The 19,165-nt window shown below is 53.7% G+C and overlaps 3 protein-coding genes and 1 long non-coding RNA gene across 9 annotated transcripts; 2 read left to right on the plus strand and 2 right to left on the minus strand.

Annotated features, from left to right (window-relative positions):
- Positions 1 to 80: 80 nt before the first annotated feature.
- DQX1 (DEAQ-box RNA dependent ATPase 1) lies at positions 81 to 7,236 on the plus strand. 6 transcript variants are annotated; one of them, XM_059405747.1, is made up of 11 exons: positions 81 to 1,116; positions 1,344 to 1,537; positions 1,904 to 2,288; positions 2,605 to 2,838; positions 2,929 to 3,028; positions 3,131 to 3,289; positions 3,372 to 3,563; positions 5,557 to 5,676; positions 5,845 to 6,035; positions 6,373 to 6,563; positions 6,785 to 7,236. In XM_059405747.1, exons 1-11 carry the CDS (start codon positions 826 to 828, stop codon positions 6,939 to 6,941), a joined length of 2,214 nt encoding a protein of 737 aa, XP_059261730.1. In that variant the 5' UTR covers positions 81 to 825; the 3' UTR covers positions 6,942 to 7,236. The 6 variants fall into 6 exon arrangements, with proteins under 6 accessions (XP_059261730.1, XP_059261728.1, XP_059261729.1 ...); XM_059405745.1 differs by having other exon boundaries at positions 81 to 786; positions 861 to 1,116; positions 2,929 to 3,289; XM_059405746.1 differs by having other exon boundaries at positions 81 to 503; positions 861 to 1,116; positions 2,929 to 3,289.
- Positions 7,237 to 8,837: 1,601 nt separating this feature from the next.
- On the minus strand, positions 8,838 to 10,702 carry TLX2 (T cell leukemia homeobox 2). Its single transcript, XM_059405769.1, has 3 exons — positions 9,975 to 10,702; positions 9,344 to 9,581; positions 8,838 to 9,139 (listed from the first exon to the last, which is right to left on the minus strand). The coding sequence occupies exons 1-3, from the start codon at positions 10,372 to 10,374 to the stop codon at positions 8,923 to 8,925; spliced, it is 855 nt and encodes a 284-aa protein (XP_059261752.1). The 5' UTR covers positions 10,375 to 10,702; the 3' UTR covers positions 8,838 to 8,922.
- Positions 10,703 to 15,019: 4,317 nt separating this feature from the next.
- On the minus strand, positions 15,020 to 16,460 carry LOC132021426 (uncharacterized). Its single transcript, XR_009405323.1, has 2 exons — positions 16,371 to 16,460; positions 15,020 to 16,160 (listed from the first exon to the last, which is right to left on the minus strand). It is a non-coding gene; the product is annotated as an uncharacterized LOC132021426 (long non-coding RNA).
- Positions 16,382 to 18,917, plus strand: PCGF1 (polycomb group ring finger 1). The gene is made up of 9 exons (XM_059405771.1): positions 16,382 to 16,565; positions 16,990 to 17,095; positions 17,253 to 17,405; positions 17,564 to 17,635; positions 17,758 to 17,863; positions 18,026 to 18,059; positions 18,158 to 18,244; positions 18,588 to 18,668; positions 18,771 to 18,917. The coding sequence occupies exons 1-9, from the start codon at positions 16,473 to 16,475 to the stop codon at positions 18,816 to 18,818; spliced, it is 780 nt and encodes a 259-aa protein (XP_059261754.1). The 5' UTR covers positions 16,382 to 16,472; the 3' UTR covers positions 18,819 to 18,917.
- The last annotated feature ends 248 nt before the right edge of the window (positions 18,918 to 19,165 follow it).

The following is a 19,165-nucleotide window of genomic DNA, read 5'->3' on the forward strand; positions in this document are numbered from 1 at the left end:
CTCTCTGGGGCTCAAAAGCCCACTGAGCAGGTTCCTTTCCCCCTGGTTGGCGGGGAACAGCGGTGAGAGCCCCTTTGTGGGTTTGTGAGAAGTGGTTGAAATCACCCCTTCGTGTCAAGACATGAGTGATACTGTGGAAGTGTAACTGAACTGAAGACCAGCAGCAGCTGGACCCTAGCATGAGTGTTCAGTCCAGTTTTGTGAAGACACAGCTGCAAAACTACACGTCCCAAGATGCCTTTCACAAACACACACAATGTACACTATAGCATACACATGCTGGGCGTGGGATCTGGAACCTGTTTTCCATAGGCTTCTGACATTAAAGAAGGTGGAGCAAATGGCCACACCCCAAAACCAGGCTTAAGGATTCCTATTTAAGCCAAGCCCCAGGGCGAAGCCGGAATTTACCTTTGTACTTCACTCGGGTCTGTGTTGGTGGTGACTGGCTGGGTGGGTCTGGACCTGGCTGCCGTTGTGACACGTCTCAGAGCTGCAAGCAGGTTTGAATCCAGGATCCTTGTGGCCCTGCTCCCCGGTTCCTACCCTCTCCCTTCTCCTATTCTTTATCTCTTTAGGCTTTTTCCCTCAGGACCTCTCACAGGTTACCCTAATTCCTGCTGCCCTGGAGGCCCCCTGTGTTAGTCACAGGATTTTTACTACCTAACAGGTTAATAGTCCACTTCTGATCATCCCTCACTTTCAGACTCAAGGCTCCACTGTTTCCTGGCAGGCAAGAAATGCTGGGAAGGATGGACCCCAGCGCATTACCACCTGAGGGTACAGGTTAGAGATCAAGGGTGGGAAATTGGTGTCAGTCATCTAATGCAAGGCCTTAATCACTGCCCTGCCTTCTGTAGGTACTACCAGTCAGCTACCATGGCCTCTCAGCGTCTTGGGCTGGCAGAAGAGTCTGGCCCAAATCCCGGGGAGTCTGAATTGGCTGTGAACCCCTTTGACGGGCTCCCATTTTCTTCCCGCTACTACGAGCTGCTTGAGCAGCGCCGAGCCTTACCCATCTGGGCTTCTCGCTTTATCTTCTTGGAGCAGTTGGAGAGTAGCCCCGGTGGAGTGGTGCTGGTGTCTGGAGAGCCTGGCTCTGGCAAGAGCACCCAGGTGGGGGGAGATTCTGGGAGTAGACAAAGGGAGGGACTAGAGAACTGGTCCTTCCCCTAGCAAGGTGGGGATTGGGCTGCTTGGAGTTCCAGGGGAGTGGTCAAAGCCCAGGGGGCTGTTGAAGGACCACAGGACTCCCCAAATGAGAATGGCCATAGGTCCCCCTGTACTTCTGACTGAAGTCCAGCATCTCCCTGACTGCTTGTCCTTTCCTGTTCCTACCCCAGATCCCTCAGTGGTGTGCAGAGTTTGCACTGGCCAGGGGGTTCCAGGAAGGCCGAGTGACTGTCACTCAGCCCCACCCTCTGGCAGCCCTGAGCCTGGCCATGCGGGTTGCCGATGAGATGGACCTAACCCTGGGTCATGAGGTTGGATACAGCATTCCCCAAGAGGACTGCACGGGGCCAGACACCCTGCTCAGGTGAGGCCTCTTGGCAGGCCTGACCCAAATCTGATTTTCCTCACACAGTAGAAACAAGCCCAGACCTCTGACACCTCATTCAGTGCTCCCTCAGCCCATGTTACCCTTTAGATCATGCACAATACAATGCTGAATTAAGCCCTTAACCCCAGTCGGGGGCCCTCACCTGCCCAACTGGAGTACAGCTTTTGAAAAAGGCATCATCAGTGAGGTCGGGGGTCTCAATACAGGTTCACAAGTTCTTTTTTTCTGACCTTGCTATCAAAATCTACGCCCCCTCCGCCCCCCCGGGGCAGATATTCCCCTGGGCTTCTGAAGCTGTTCGGTGTCCACCCTGACTCCTCTGCCTACTGCCAATGTCAACAGGTTCTGCTGGGACGGGCTGCTTCTGCAGGAGGTAGCCTCAACCCGGGGCACAGGAGCGTGGGGCGTGCTGGTGCTGGATGAGGCCCAGGAGCGGTCAGTGGCCTCGGACTTGCTCCAGGGGCTGCTGCAAAATGCCAGGCTGGGAAACCTTCCAGGGGACTCGAGAGTGGTTGTGGTTACTGACCCTGCCCTTGAACCCAAGCTCCAAGCCTTCTGGGGCAACCCTCCTACTGTGCATGTACCCAGACGGCCTGGCACGTGTCCCACACCTGTATACAGGGACACTGTCCCTACTGATCGAGTGGAAGCTGCCTGCCAAGCTGTGATTGAATTGTGTACGAAGGAGGCTCCAGGAGATGTGCTGGTGTACCTACCCAGTGAGGAGGTAAAAATGGGCTGCAGAAGGAGGTCCTCACATTTGCTGCCTTCCTTTCCTGGGGGAGTTGGAGCAATGCTTATTAGGAACACTGAAGTTGTAGTATTTACTATGTTGGAGTCCTTAGGAAAAACTGAAGGATTTGGCAGTAAGGAGGTCTACCACCCATCTAACACAGAGACTATGGCTCAGTGAATTCCTAAAATTTTGACAACTTTATGTGCATTTTTCCAGAATGAAAAGCCATAGCTTTCATTGTTTTTTTTCAAAGGGGTTTGTCACCTAAAAGGTGAGAACTGCCTTAATGCCCCACCCCTCCCTTCAGGAAATTTTGCTGTGCTGTGAATCCTTGTCCAGGGAGGTGGGGCCCTTGGCTCTCAGGGGGCCTCCACCACGAGTGCTGCCCCTTCACCCCGGATGTGGCCCAGCCGTTCAGGCTGCATACGAGGACACAGACTTGGGTGCCCGAAAAGTCGTGGTCACTCACTGGCTGGCTGACTTCTCCTTCTCCCTCCCTTCCATCCGACATGTCATTGACTCAGGACTGGAGCTCCGAAGTGTGAGTGAGAGAGATGAGGGGATGTGGGGGCTGAGGATAGAAGTGGCCCACTCTGATCTGTCTTGGCCTTGGTTGGGGGGGCGGTGACAGGTGTACAATCCTCAGATTCGAGCAGAATCCCAAGTGTTGAGACCAATCAGCAAGTGTCAGGCAGAGGCAAGAAGACTGCGGGCAAAAGGGGTCCCACCAGGTAAGAGCCTTTGCCCTACTGAGATCAAACATGAAAAGAATCCCCACACGCAAACCCAAGAAACCTGCAGTGGCCTTCTTTCCCAGGTCTTTCTCCCCTCAGGGTCCTGCCTCTGCCTGTACCCTAAGTCCTTCCTAGAACTAGAGGCGCCTCTGCTGCCCACAGCCAGGATATGTGAGGTGAATCTGAGCCCCGTGGTGTTACTTCTAAAGAGGAGACAGATAGCAGAGCCTGGGGAGTGTCACTTCCTGGACCAGCCTGGTGAGCACCCACCCCCCAGGTCCTGCTGTCTGACCTCCAGGCTCCAATACTCACTGCCCGCTCAGCCCTCTTTCCTTACCAGCTCCAGAAGCCCTGATGCAGGCCCTGGAAGACCTGGACTACCTGGCAGCCCTGGATGATGATGGGAACCTGTCAGACCTGGGAGTCATCCTGTCAGAGTTCCCACTGCCCCCGGAGCTGGCCAAAGCCCTGCTGGCCTCTTGCGAGTTTAACTGTGTAGACGAGATGCTCACCCTCGCTGCCATGCTCACTGGTATGAATCACTTCTCTAACTCCTGCCGCCACTTCAGCCCTTCTCAGCCCTTTCTGGTGTTCTGGCCCCAAATGGCAGCTCTTGCCCCTCTGCTTCCCTTGCAGTGCCCACAAAACCAGCCCTAACCATTTAGCCCTCTCCCATGTCCTTAGCCTCCTCCCAACGCTGGTTCTTGCCCCCAAGGTGCGTTAATCTCTCCTGTTATTACTAGACCTCCACACTCCTCTCCCTCCACCCTCTACTCCCCTGCAACTATACAGAATCATCTCTACCCCAGGCCCCGGGGTGTCCCCGCCCACTGCATCACAGCCTTCGGCATGCAGCACTGACAAATCTCACAGCTCAGCCAGGATGTCCCCCACCCCACGGAGGCTGAACCCCCTGAATACTTCTGAGTCCTTATTCCTTATGACCTTCTAACACTTGAAAATGCCAACCACTCCTGCCTTGAAACTACCCCCTCAGCACCTAGGTGGCTCGATGCTAAGCATCTGCCTTTGTCTCAGGTCATGAGCCTGGGGTCCTGGGATCGAGCCCCCGCATCAGACTCCCTGCTCAGCGGGAAGTCTGTTTCTCCCTCTCCCACTCCCCCAGTTTGTGTTCCCTCTCTCGATGTCTCTGTCAAATAAATAAATAAAATCTTAAAAAGAAAGAAGGGAGGGAGGGAGGGAGGAACGAACGAACAAAGGAACTGCTGCTTCCCTAAACCTCTGTGACTCGCTCCACCAGGTTTTAATCCTGCTTCTCTGGCTGTCCAGCAGTTCCCTTCCTCTCTTCCCTGGCTCTTTGTCCTCTGCTCCTCCACTGTAAATCGGGTCTCAGAGTTCCATCCTTGCACCTTTTGCCTTCTCATTCCTTGAGCTCTCTGAGCAAGTTCGTGCACAGCCATCTTTACACCTAAAATGTCCAATCCTTCTACCTCCCTGCCAGTACCATTTTTCTGAATCTTAGGTTTATATATCCCATGCCTAATGGACATTTCTATCAGAACTGGCCACAGTGCCCCAGCCAGGAACCGAAGTCAAGCACTTGCTTAAACTGTTTGCTCTCCACCACCACCAAATCATGCCATCCTCTCTGCAGCTCCACTACCATTATCCTAGACTAATCTTTCCCCAGGTTCTTTCATTTTTATCTCCGAAATGTTTTTAAAATTCATCTATTTGTCTCAACACTCACTAGCAATGCCAGTGTTAGATCCTCACCACCACTCAGCATGGATCCCTTTAGCCTCCTATGTTTTCAAGTAAACTTTAAACACTTGGAATCTTTTCCCTCAAAACTCTTTTCAACAGCTATTCTCTATATTCTGGACAGAGTAAAACTCATTGGCACAGCACATCCAGCCTCTCGTGACCTGGCCCATACCTGCCTCTCCAGCTTTCTCTCCTGCCAGTCTGCCTCACATGCCATTCCCCCTAACCATACTAGGTGCATGCAGGTCTCCAACAGGCCATACTACTAATTTCTGTGCCTTGCCATGTGCACAGCTCAGATTCTCTCTGCCCCTTCTCTATTGAGCTAATTCCTAACAAAACTTCAAATATTGGAATGCCTGGGTGGCTCAGTTGGCTAAGCATCTGCCCTCCGCTCAAGTCATGATCTTAGGATCCTGGTTTCAAGTCCCACACTAGGCTCCTTGCTCAGCGGGGAGCCTGCTTCTCCCTCTGCTGGCTACTCCCCCTGCTTGTGCACTCTCTCTTTCTCTGACAAATAAACAAAATCTTAAAAAAAAAAAAAAGAACTTCAAATATTGGCCCACACATCTGTTGTGCTGATCAGGTTTGCTTATCTCTCTCACCAGACCCTAAGTTATTTGGGGCAGAGATTGTCTTTCATTTATTTATCCTCAATGTCCAATAAAGTGCAGAGCACCTAGAAAGTTGTCAATATCTTGAATAAACTTCCCAAAGTGACACTTGCTACCTTTTCACCCTTCTGTACTGCTGTCCTTTCTCATTCCCCAAAACGACCTTCCTCTCCTCTTCTCCAGCTGCTCCTGGGTTCACCCATCCTCCACTCTCTGCAGAAGAAGCTGCCTTACGTCGGGCCCTGGAACATACAGATGGTGATCACAGTTCTCTGATCCAGGTGTACGAAGCCTTTATACAGAGTGAGTAGCCCACTCTGCATCTTCTTTAAAAATGCCAGATTTTCCAAAGAGGGGAAATGGTGTGCAACCAGCTGGCAAATCTCCATGCCCAGGAGGAGGCCCTTCAGCCAAGAGCTGGGTTCTCTTGGGGGACTCTTTGCAGCTGAAGCTGTTCCCTTCCTTTTGTAGGTGGAGCAGACAAGGCTTGGTGCCAGGCTCGGGGGCTAAACTGGGCAGCATTGTGCCAAGCCCAGAAACTTCGAGGTGACCTCCTAGAACTCATGCAACAAATTGAACTTCCACTGTCCCAGCCAGCCTTTGGCTCTGAGCAGAATCGCACAGACCTTCAGAAAGCACTGCTGTCGGGATACTTCCTTAAGGTTAGGGGAAAGAGTTGGGGCAAAGGTCATAAAAGGAGGAGAAAGTAGGGGGACCAAAAATTGATATGCCACCTCTGAAACAGGGGTCTGGGTGACCGTTCAAAAGATTTTTTAGAACCAGGAGAAACTTTTTCTTTGAGGTGTTGGGGTATAGGGGCCTATGGGAAATGCCATATGGCAGGGACTCTAACACCTAGAGATGGTGCTTTACTTTTAATACTCTCACTACCCTTCCTAATTCTTTCTCAGTCTCCCCCCACCCCCACCGCTTTTCTTTTTTCTACTGCCTTCCTCTTCTCCCTCACTTACTCCTCCACTGTCTTTGCTTTTCAATGAGGTGGCTCGAGACACAGATGGGACTGGAAATTATCTGCTCCTGACCCATAAGCACGTGGCCCAGCTCTCTCCATACTGCTGCTACCGAAGCCGCAGGTCTCCAACCAGACCCCCGCCATGGGTTCTTTACCACACTTTCTCCATTTCCAAAGACAACTGCCTTTCCATTGTTTCTGAGATTCAACCACAGATGTGAGTTCCCTGATGCCCCTCTTACATTGCCTATTCCTCTTCTTGGGGCCAAAATTATGACTGGGGAGTTAGAGAGCCTTAAGAAGAAGAGGATATCTTAGTAGTCTGCAGTGACATATGATTCAAGGGCACAGAGTTTGTGGAAGGAATGGGAAGAAGTTTAAGAATCTGCATTATAAGAGAGGGTACAGAAATCATCTAATTGTGACTCTCTCTGTCAGGCTGGTAGAGTTGGCCCCTCCATACTTCCTGAGTAACTTGCCTCCCAGCGAGAGCAGAGACCTCTTGAATCAGCTGAGAGAAGGAATGGCAGATTCTTCAGTAGAGAGTGAATCCTCCTCCACCCGAGAGTTTGGCGATGCCTGTGTCCTGCAATGACCTGCCTAAGGAGTGGAACTGAGCTCATCTGAAGGCATTAGATCCTCTCTCAGGCTAGCACTGAGGTAGCCAACCAAAGGTTAGGGTCAAATGTAAATCCTAGAACCCGAGTCTCAAGAAATGGTGGACTGAGAATAGAGGAGACTGGGTAAGCCACAGTATACATATGGTTGGACCCTTTCCTTAGCATTCTTCTATTTATTGGAGAATGACTGATGTACCCCCCAAACCCCCAACTTATGCCAAACCCACCTTTGTGTACTTCATTTTGATCTATAAAAGTTCTTTCTCTGTGGTGCCAAATTTTAGTTTGATTCTGCAGCAGCACATACAGGATCCATGAGTTAGAGATGACACAGTATCATCCAACTCCTCCAGCAACATCTTCTTGCCTGGCCCCACCTGTGGGCAACCCTTTGCGGTATAAATGACCTGGCTGTCACTAACCCAGAAAATGTGTAGTTTGAGTACAGATGGTCTCACCCTTCCCCAAGCTTACTTGCCTTTATCTTGCTCCCACCTACCGGGGAGGAAGAATGAGAGTGCCATAAGAAATCAGACAAAATCTTCCCTGTTTTCCACATACAACTTAGATCCAGCTCCTTCTTAAACCTTAAGGCTATTGAAGCCATCCCCCAACTTTCAATTTTCCACCAACAAGCTTCCCAGCAGCCCCTAGCCCACCAGCATGCTGAAGCTTTTCTAACAACTTCAGAGACATCATGCTTTCCTTTTCCCCCAGCTGAGTACTCCTTTCCCTTTTCTTCATTTAAATCATTAATTTTTATATTTTCCATCATCTTGTACATTTTACATGTGTTTGTAGAAATTGGTGGAAAGAAAGATTTAATTCTCAGAACTCCTCAGAGTGTCTTCCCTTGGAGAGTCTATCTGTTCTCATCATTCCATCTATCTCCATATCCATCCTATGTGGATGTCACCCAACCTGCCCCAAAAGCACTTTTCCAGAATGTATTCTTTTTAGGTCTGGCGTTCAGTTTTGCCTGTAGTTATCTTGCTCTAACATTTCAATTTCCCCTTCATTATCCACAACACCATCTCTCTCCCCAGCCTCTACATCTCCAACCATGGAATAATCTTTGCTTCTTCTTGGATAGTCCTAGTTTTTTGCCAAAATCTGCTCACCCTAACTCCACGGGGTCCATTAATTTTATCCACTGCCTCCCCGTTTCCCCGTCTGTCCCCACGGGAGACTAGAGCTGTATTAGTGTTCCCAGATTCTCTGCTTCGTAGGGTGTATTAGTATCCGTCTTGCCTGCCACCCAGGCATGTTGTGAGGCTCAAGGAGGAGGGGAGTCAGCAGGTTGAACACACACAACATGAGGTTCAAAGTCAGAAAGTTATCCTTAGCGATTATTTTACAGTTGAAGAATGAGATGCCCCGTGTGGATAACCCTCTGGTTCCTGTCACAGTCAGACCCTTGCCCTCTAGCTCCTCTTCCATGATTCCGCTGTCACTGTTGTCCTTCCTTCGCACCTTTGAAGGAAGGTGCCCTTTGAAGGGACGCTGCTGCCGTCCCTTCCCAGCACCACGGTTAGGCTCCTCTGTGGGTCCAGAACCCCAGCTTGAACCCACCCTCCGAAGAATCCAAAGTCCTCGGGAGAGCAGCTCCCATTGGCCAGTCCGCCCCCTCCCCTCACCTCATTGGCTACCATACCGCAAGTCCCGCCTTCTGGGCTCCTCGGGTTCCATCTGCCTTGCGACCGCAGTTAAGTGGGAAATGGCGGGAAAGGCCACGACTAAAGGCGCGGCACAACCTCGAAACGCAAGCCTGGGAGCCCGCGGCGGCCGTGGAGCCCTCGATGACAGCCTCAAAGCCAGCTCCTCCTCACCAGCTCCGCTACCACGGAACCACGGCACCACGGCGTGGTCAGCCGCGGGCTCCATGGTCCTGGGCCGGGCACTCCGCGCGGCGCCTCTGTCCGTTAGAGAGCTCTCGGCCGCTCGGGCAGGCGTCGCTCACACCACCGAGGCGAGCCCGGACACGGAAGCCACCTTGTTGTCCTCGGCCCAGGGCTGCAGGTTCTGCAGCGCGAAGAGCGACGAGTTGTGCAGGCAGAGTGGGTCCGGGGGCAGCGGCGGCCGCAGAGGCCGCGGTAGGGCATCCTGTTGTAGGTGCAGGAGCAGCCGGCCGGCGCGGTGCCGCTCCGCCTCGCGCTCCTCCGCCGTCTGGCGCCTAGGCGAGCGGAACCGCGGGGTCAGCTAGGCCGGCCCTGGCCGACCCCGCGCCTACCCCGCGCCCACCCCGCGCCCACCCCGCGCCTCGTCACCGGCCGGGCCCGCGGTTCCAACCCAGCCCCGCGCCGTGCCGTGCCGTGCCGTGCCGTGCCGTGCCACCACTTGACGCCTCCCGCGAGCCCTCGCTCGCCCCAAGCCTTACCGCCACTTGGTGCGCCGGTTCTGGAACCAAGTCTTGACCTGTGCGTCGGTCATGCGCAGGGCCTTAGCCAGCGCTGCCCTCTCCGCCGAGGCCAAGTACTTCTGGCGCAGGAAGCGCCGCTCCAGCTCCAGCACCTGCGAGCGGGAGAAGGACGTGCGCGGCTTCTTCCGCTTCGGGGGGGTCCGGTTTTGGTAGGGGTGACCTATGCGCCGCGTCCCAGAGAAGGGCGAGAGTGCAGCTACGGGGAGGAAGGAGAAACAGGGCAGGGTTTTCAGGGCGGCCCTTCTAGGTGTCCGAAGCCGGGTGCCATCCCAGCAAAGGCCTCCAGACAAGAAAGGGCCTCGGAAGAAATGGCCCTCCCCCTTGGGTGAGGAAGGGACAGCCCCCGGAACTTCACCCTGCCCTACCCGCAGTGTGGACTGTGGGCTGCAAAGGAGGGCGCGGACATCGACGGCAGCTCCCTCCCCATTGCCTCTCTGAGCATCAGGACCAAGAGAAACATGTTGGGGGAGGATCCCCTGGGACGATCCGGGCGGGGAGCGTACGGGGAACTTGAGTCGGAGCAGAAGGATCAAAGATGAGGAAAAGGGGTCAATGTGGGGCTGGACGCTGGAGGGTCGGGCAATCTCACCCGTGAGCCGGTCCTTGGCAAAGCGGCGGCCGCTGTCCATCCAAGGGAAGGTGAGTCCGGCTAGGCCCCCGGCTCCGCCCAAGCCCGAGGGTCCAGGCACTGCTGGCGCGCTTCCCGCGGGCGGAGGCACTGGCATTGGACGATGCGCCGGGACACGGATCACGCCGCCTGGGCCCATGCCTGAGCTGCCAGGTAGCGGGGCCAGCGAACCCGCGGGACCGTAGCTTGAGGTTGCGTGAAATCCACCCGAGAACGGTGCACTCTCCCCATGGCCCTGGCCGGCGCGACCGGGGCCTAGGCCGCTCCCGGGGGGTTCCGGGCAGCTCAGGATCTGATCGATGCCAAAGCTGATTGGCTCGTGGTGCGGGAGGTTGTGCGAGGCCAGGACCGCCGGCTCCATGGGTCCGGGTCAAGGAGGACCACAGGAGTTTTGGCGGTGGGGGAGGTTGCCCCAGGCAACTCTGGGAACCCAGTAGCGGAGCGCTCCGGGCGGCAGCCTCAGGGGCCCGCGGGGCTGGCCGCTGCGGGTCTCCGGGGCCCCCGGGACAGCTTCATCCCTGTGCACGGGGAGTAGCCGCGCCCGTGCCGGCCTCTGCCGGGCGTCGGCGCAGGGACTCGCATCCCGGGGAAGCGCGACCGGCGGGGGCCCCAGGAGGGCCTTGCTGTCCCTGAGGCGCAGATGGACGCTGGGCTGCCAGGGCCTCTGCCCGAGTCCGGGGTGGAGAGGGTTGGCCGGCTGGGGATGGGGCAGTGACTGACAGATCAGCACTGGGTGGGTAGTGGGGGCTGGGGGTAGGGCAGGGGCGGGGCCGTACCCGTTAAAGGGAAAGAGACGCCTGTTTGAGCCAAACGCCGGGACGACTGGCGGGCGGGGATGGTGGGGATAAGGGGGGAGGTGGCAAGGGTGTTAGGAACCAGGCTCAGCACGGGAGGGGCCGGAGCAAGGGCTACTGCGCGCTGAGTCAGGCGTGATGCACACAGCAACTCCATCCTCGCCGGCCTCCGCCTTTGGGCTTCCTCGGCCTCACCGGCTTCCTCGCAGGTGTCTTCTCCCACAGCCCCCAATTTTCGCCTCGCGATGGGTCCTGCTTGCCGACTCCCAGATTCGTTGTGGCCCCCGCCTAAGTGCCCTCGAAGACCAAATCTCGTTGTGGCTTCCTGGCTGTGATGGGAAGCGGTTGGGAACGGCGCCGGCGATTTGGAGGCTCGGGAAGAGGACAGGTGTGGGAAGGGGGTGGCGGAGCGCGTCTGGTGGGCTAGGGCGGGGAGCAACCACTCCAGGCCAGCCACCCTGGCGCACCTCCCGGCCTCTGCCGTAGGGGCCCTACCTTCTTCCCCGAACCCCAATAACCAGTGCCCTGTGTTTCTTAGAATTTCGATTTTCTGAAATCGGTGTAAAGCTACCATTGGCTCAACCCAGGCTAAGTCAGGCGGATGAGAGCCTGGGGGTGGCGTTCCGCTCCCCACAAGGGACCACCAACGAGGGACTCTGCCGCTCCATTCTGCGCCTAGGAAGTCAATTCTCAAACACTTCCCCCTCAAAGGCGAGAGGACAAAATCGCTACAGGCGACACGTGGGTCCTCACTGAAGCCTTCGGTGGGTCTCAGCCGCGTCATTTTCCACAGGCCCTTCACCCACCCAACTCCAGAAACTGTGCCTGGAGTGTGTCAGGGATGGGAGGTGGGGAAAGACTGAAGGCGTTCCGTGACCTTGTGACCTCTGGCTGGGGACCCAGGAGCTGGGAGTGTGTGAACTCTGCGTCCTTCCCGGGATGGGACCCGGGCCCGGCGGGCCCCTGCGCTTTAGACCCGCCCCCGCCGCCGCCCGGCCCGGTGCAGGCCGCCATAATCGGGTTAGCTGGGTCGGAATTACATTACCTTCCCCGGCCCGCCCCGGCCCCGGGGGGGGCCCTGGCGCCTCCGAGCCGGTGAGACTGGGCGCAGGGAGGGGGGTTGTTCCTACCATTCCGAGACGGTGGGCACGGATGAGCCGCTCGGCCTGCCTTGGACACGTGGTGGCCAAAGGACCCCACCCTGCTGTGTCAGCCCTAGCCCCTAGCCCCCACCCCACTCTGGTGCTCAGCTCTAGTCGTCTTGTTACCCGTGTAAGCCGAAATGCCTTCCAAGTCTAGTAGATGGGTCTCCCTCGGTGCACGGATCTTCCAGTTGCTTCTCCAGGATCTCCTGGGAAAGACTGCCCCTCCTTTCTCACCAGCAGATGGGCTGCAGCCCTGCGCCTGAGGCAGGGTGAGGGGGTCTTTTCTCTCAGGGGAACTGCGAGTGGTATTTGGGCATCTGGGCAGGAAGATAAAAAACGAAGGGAATGGACTCTCCCCACTAAAGCCACCACCCCCTCCTTCAAAGTTCTCAGAAGCCTCAGTCTGAAGAGGGTGAACCATGGAAGAGGGAGGCAGTCAGCATCAGTAATATGTGACTTCCTTCCCCAAATTCTTGTCCACTTTCACTATCCAATTTCCCCAGCTCTTTCTGACCCTGCAAATAGCCCTTTCTGAAGGCAGGGCCAGGGGTGGGGGTGGAGAGGAGGCTCCCGCCAGTTTGGTAGCTGTGTTTTATCTTGATGGGTTGGTGAGACAGACAGACATTATCACCTCCCCTAGTCCCTCACAGAAGCCCAAGCACCCTTTCTCAGCAGTAGAGAAGTGGGGCTACTAGGGGCCATGAAACTTATGCTGTTCAGGCAGGGAAAACTTCCAGAGGCCACTTGGGCTGGATCCCCTGAATGAGAACGGAGAGCCTAGGGAGAGAGCAAAGTAAGTAAAGATGCTGGCCTGCAGGTTAAGAATCTGTCAGTCCTTTTCTCCACTCCAATGCGTGGACTTCTGAGGAAAGGCTGGGCTCTAGTGTGTCTGCAATCAGGCTGAATAAATCCTTTTTGAATGAATCAGTGAGGAAGGAAGACCTGTATACCTGCTGACAGTTCACCCTGCCTTCTGAGGTCAGCCCTGATGGCACTGCCATCCAGAGATGGCCCAGCTGACCCTTGGAGGAGAATGGTCACAAACCCAGTAATGTATACACATCTTCTGGGGAGTTACAAAAAAAGAAATGAGTGCCCTATTTTTAAGAAAAAAGAGTATTCAATTCTGTCAGCCACAGTCCTAGGAATTCCTCTGCTTGTCTCCAACTCTTTGATCTGGATTCCCTGGAAAAGGTGGTTCCTGCTAGTTTATATCTAAGATGGAGGTCAGGGCCCCTCCATCCAGGCACAGGACCCCTATGTGCATGTGGTCCCCAACCTTCGTTTTTAGGCCTTCAAATTTGCAGCTTCACAGGAAGAGGCATGTCCCCAGCCTGTGCTCCAGTGACGTCCCTTCTTTTCTACTTTTTGTGCAGTATCTTCCCCATGAGATGGTCCCCACTTCTGTATCATCATTTCTCTCATTAGCTTAGTCCTTCCTACCCCCAACTGTCTTGGGTCTTTTTTACCTGGACCAAAAATCTTTGCCTGACTCTTCAAGAGAGATTATGTTTTTCCTTTCCCTTGTACTCCACACAACCACTTCCTCTACTTCCTCACCATTTATTCTTTTAATTTTAATTTTAAGGTAATTCTACACCCAGTGTGGGGCTCAAACTCACAACCCCAAGGTTGAGTGTAGCAGGCTCTACTGACTGAGCCAGTCAGGTGCCCCTCATCCTTTATTATTTTAATCCACTACAACTTGGCTTTACCACACTCTTTTTCAAAGAGCTCCGGTGTCTATTATCAAGGATTTCTCGACATATTTTGCTCTGGTGATTACCAACTATTTCTTGAAATATCCCTTTTGGTTTCTGTAATACTGTTTTATTTTACATCTTAGGCTTCCGGAGTCAAGGCTTACATTTTTTTCCCCACCGACTTCACTTTTTCCACTGAAGACTGAGTATTCTGAGAGCTCAGATTTCAGCTTTCCCTCTCTCTATTATCTGCTGAAGATTTCATCTGTTCTAATAGTCCCATCTATTATATCCACTCAGAAAACTCTGGGACCTTGATCCTTGGCTCTGACACTTGTTGTGTTCCAACCCTCTGTCCTAACCTTCTGGTGAGCTCCACCTGCCTTTACTGCAGCCACCTTAAAGTCCAGCAGGCTAGAGGAGGTGTTCACCTCCCAAGCTCCTCATTCACTCCCTCCTATGCTTCCCTTTGAAATGTCTTATATACAGCCCTTTCTTCCCATTCCCACTGATAGAACCTAATCTAGGCCATCATTACCACAGAATACATTTATTCAGTTGCTCATCCAGAAAATTTTGATTGAACTCCTACCACACACCAGGCACTGGAAATAGAGCTGCAGACACAACAGAAGAAAAAAAAAAACAAAAAACCCTGCCATACAAAGCTTATATTCTAGTGGGGGAGGCAGGTAAAACACAAGATATATATTAAATAATAATAAATGCTAAGAAGAAAACAAAATAAAGGGGGAAAGTGAAAGGACAGGGGTTGTGATTTATCTAAAGTGATCACAGAGGGCCTCACAGAATAACAGCCTGGAGGAAGAAAGGAATCGTTTAGATATCTGAGCATTTCAAGTTGGTGATAATGCAAGTACATCTTGGTGTTATCTGTGGAACAAACAGTAAGGGGTCTAATATAGCTGGAAAGACCATGCAAGGCCTTGAAGCATTATAGGACTTGGGCTTTTAGTCTTAAAATGGAAGCTATTAGGTTAAGGAAAAGATGCCTGATTTTATTTTATTTTTTTATTTATTTGTCAGAGAGAGGGAGCGAGAGCGAGCACAGGCAGACAGAATGGCAGGCAGAGACAGAGGGAGAAGCAGGCTCCCTGCGGAGCAAGGAGCCCGATGTGGGACTCGATCCCAGGACGCTGGGATCATGACCTGAGCCGAAGGCAGCTGTTCAACCAACTGAGCCACCCAGGCATCCCAAGATGCCTGATTTTAAAATATAATGCTTTTTTAAAATAAGTTTCTTAGGGTAAATTAACATACAATAAACTGTACATGTTTAAAGTGTATAAAAGTGTATGTGTACACACATGAAGCCATCACAATCAAGATAACAAACACATCCATCAACTCAAAAAACTTTCCTTATATCCTTTTTATTCATATGGAAACATGGAGCAAGGAAAGCCGGCCAGAAGCCACTGCAATCAATCATTCAGAGGACAGATGATGGGATCTTGGACTAGGGAGGTAAGTAAGTAGTGGTTGTAGTGAGAAGGGGTTGATTTAAAAATCACTCATCTCATATTTTCTTGCTGCTTATCCACTCCAATTATTCAAAAATAAATGAGCAAAAATGTTTCTTTCATAGGGTAACTCCCTCCCTTCAAAAAAATGTCTGCTAGCTCCCTATTGCCCTTAGGCTAAAGTCCCAGCTCCATGAGGTCTTGCTTGTATCACTACTCTCAAATCCACGCCGTGGCTTCTTCCTGTCCGTCTTTCCAGTCATTGCCCTTCACTCTGCCTTTTTCTCTTTTCCCACCATACTTCTTATCCATGCATTCCAACCCTATTCTCTAAATTGTGCCCACACAAAGTCCCACTTCTTCCAGAAAGAAAGACCGCCCTCGGTGGTCTCCACTGGGATTACTCCCTTGAGTGTCCCAACTACACCTGATGTTAATACTTCACAGTAAACTTATCCTTGGTTTTCAGTCCCACTGGAAGTACCCAGAGATCGCGGTGTACAAGGTCTAGAGCTCCTAAGATTTTCTCCTGAGTACGGGGCTGGGCCTATGCTACTGCAGTCTCTTGCTGCTTCGGCGTGTCTATGTGCCGGCGTGTCTATGTGCAGTAGTGTCCCAATCCTCCTCCCCTCCTCCTTCGGCATCTGCTCTGCATTAGTCTGTCCCAGGCCTCCGCAGGCGCCGATGATTGAATCATCATCATTAACCGGGGTCTGCCCCCCCTTCCCCTCCACAAGCCCCGGCGGCAGGGGAGAGGGGGGGGGGCGAATAAGATCGCTACACCAAGTCCCTGAGGGTCTCTCCCTCCCCGCTACCCTCTCCGAGACTCCGCAAAGCCCGCAGAAACTCCCGCCGCAGAGCCTGGAGAAGGCCTGCCATCCGGATGAAGATCCGTAACGTGGACGCGTCAGCCGACGACGGCTACAGTACGAGGAAAGGACCCAGGAGGGGTTTCTCTAGCGGGGTCCTGGTGACGGGAGATCGACGACCCTGATCGGCGGCGGGCGGAGACCGCTGGGCCCTTTGGGATAGAAGGGGGCAGTCTTTTGCTGGCTCCAAAAGTTAGTCCCGGGGTAGGGTAGGGTCTATTGTGATGATTACTACAAGAGGTCTGTGAGATAAGACCCCCCCTCCCCACAACCCCCCTCCCTAATTACGGATTGAGGAGGGGGAGGGGCCAGTGGGGCTCAGGTGAGCACACGGGGAGAAAGGGACATGGGCGGGGCCTTACAGAGGGTCAGCGAATCCGAAAAGACCTAAGCCCTCGTTGCTGGGCGACAAGTCCCGCCCCGCAGGCGGCACCGGAAGTGGCAGGCCGGGATCAGCCTTTAAGATGGCGTCTCCTCAGGGGGGCCAGATTGCGATCGCGATGAGGCTTCGGAACCAGCTCCAGTCAGTGTACAAGATGGACCCGCTACGGAACGAGGTGCAGGGGCGGCAGGGTTACTGCTGTGGTCGGCTAGCGGTGCGAACTCGGGCCGGCTGGAGGACGGGCGGTGGCTGGCCTGGCGCCCAGTGCGCCTGCGCAGAGACAGGGTGCCCAATGCGCCTGCGCGATTGCGGTCGGGTTGCCAAACTCCGAGCTAGGACGCTTGCGCATTGTGCCGCCCACGTCGTGTAGTCTCCCCTGGGAAAGGAAGGTAGGGCGAGTCCAAGTGAAGAGAGCCCCCGCTGGGCGCGGAGCCCCCTGCTGGGCGGAGGGGGAGTGTCCGCTCCCGGGAACTAATCCCTTGCGGACCGCGCGGGGTGCGAGACTTGGCCGTGGGGTTTGTTGAAAGGCATCTCCCGAGCTGGAAAGGCGTATGATTGGGGTTGGAGGGGGTGATCGGTGACGGAGAGTGGATCCGCAGGAGGAGGTCCGAGTAAAGATCAAAGACCTGAATGAGCACATCGTGTGCTGCCTGTGCGCTGGCTACTTCGTGGATGCTACCACCATCACAGAGTGTCTTCATACGTGTGAGTGCCCTGGACCCTGGCTGGTTCTTCCAGGCCCTAGTCCCCACCAAGCCGGTTGCCACACTGCTGGCTGCCTGCCCCAACCACCCAGGCACCCCACCCAGCGCACGAACCCCATCCCCAGAGGGACCAAGAGTCTGTTTTTTTCTTCCTGCAGTCTGCAAGAGTTGTATTGTGAAGTACCTCCAAACCAGTAAGTACTGCCCCATGTGCAACATCAAGATCCACGAGACACAGCCACTGCTGAACCTCAAACTGGACCGGGTCATGCAGGACATCGTGTACAAGCTAGTGCCTGGGTTACAAGACAGTGAGTGACCAACCTAACTTTGAGGGGCCTCTAGAGGACTGATGCTGGAGATGACAAGGGCTTTGGTGGGAATCACATAGGTAAAGAGGTTGACAGTCATGGGGACAAAGTATGAGGGAGGGCTAATACTGTATTTCCCACACTCCCCTCCCTTCTAGGTGAAGAGAAACGGATTCGAGAATTCTACCAGTCCCGAGGCTTGGACCGGGTCACCCAACCCAGTGGGGAAGGTATGTCCCTTGGCAGCAGGAGGGTAAGAAAAAGCCCCCAGAACATCCCTCTTGCCCAGTTTTGCTCTCTGGGGGAAAAGGAATGTGGAATCTGTGCCACTGTCCTCACTACTCTTTCTTAGAGCCAGCCCTGAGCAACCTCGGCCTCCCTTTCAGCAGCTTTGACCACTCAAAAGCCCACTACTATCGCTATGATGAGCAGTTGAGCCTGTGCCTGGAACGGCTGAGGTAAGGAGCAGGTCCTGAACTGTCTGCAGTAACAGTCAGTGACTCAGAACCAGGGAGGGGCTTGCAGTGAGGGAGTGTCTGTTCCCTTGAATAGAGTATACCATAGTGCTGGGTGGGAACTGGGAAGGATCAGACTCCCTAACTTGTGTCTGTTTCCCCCAGTTCTGGCAAAGACAAGAATAAAAGCATCCTGCAGGTGAGAGGGGCTGAGGGGAGGACCTCTCTAAGGACACTCACTTCCCTGTGGCCCTTCCCTGACACACCTTTCCTCTTGCCTTCCATCCCTGTACCCAGAACAAATACGTCCGATGTTCTGTTAGAGCTGAAGTTCGTCATCTCCGGAGGGTCCTGTGTCACCGCTTAATGCTAAATCCCCAGCATGTGAGTATTTCTACAGTAGGTTTTTGGGGAAGGAAGGGGTTGAAAGGGAGGGATGGAATCTGTAGTATACCATAGTAGTTCTTGACCTACATGAGAGAGCAGTTTTTTGTTTTTTTTTTAATTTTATTTATTTATTTGACAGAGCAAGAGATCACAAGTAGGCAGAGAAGCAGGCAGAGAGAGAGGGGAAAGCAGGCTCCCTGCTGAGCAGAGAGCCCGATGTGGGGCTCGATCCCAAGACCCTGAAATCATGACCTGAGCCGAAGGCAGGCTTAACCCACTGAGCCACCCAGGCACCCCAAGAGAGCAGTTTGTAAAGCTGTGCCCCCATTTCCCCTCCTAGGTACAGCTCCTTTTTGACAATGAAGTTCTCCCAGATCACATGACCATGAAGCAGATATGGCTGTCCCGCTGGTTCGGCAAGGTAAGCTGGGGGCAAGGCAGTCCCCAGGGCAGCAATGGGCTGAGGGGGCGTTTTGGGTAAGAAGTTCCCACTGACTGCTTCTTCTGCTTGTTCTCTCCTTAGCCATCCCCTTTGCTTTTACAATACAGTGTGAAAGAGAAGAGGAGGTAGGGGCCAAGCCCCCGCTACATCCCTGTCCCCTTCCTTCCCCAGATATTTATGTGAAATAAACTGTGGCTTTATTTTTTGAAATAAAAACTTTAAAAGGCGTCTGTTTTTTTTTTTCCTTTCTTCCTTTCACGTACTCATGCTTTGTTCTGTGTTCTGCTTCCCTCAGAAATCCTCTGAGTTTCATCTTGAAGGAGGGCCTCTCTATGTCCGTGGTCCCTCAGTGAATTGCCAAAGGAGAGGGGTAGAGGACCCTACACATATAAAACTCAGAAGGTGAGCTAAGTGGAACCAGGTTACCCATACCAGCCTTTTTTTTGGGGGGGGTGCGTGTGAAGGGAAGGCTTTCT

This window comes from Mustela nigripes, chromosome 7 (assembly GCF_022355385.1).
Source record: "Mustela nigripes isolate SB6536 chromosome 7, MUSNIG.SB6536, whole genome shotgun sequence".
In the NCBI taxonomy this organism is placed as follows: domain Eukaryota; kingdom Metazoa; phylum Chordata; class Mammalia; order Carnivora; family Mustelidae; genus Mustela; species Mustela nigripes.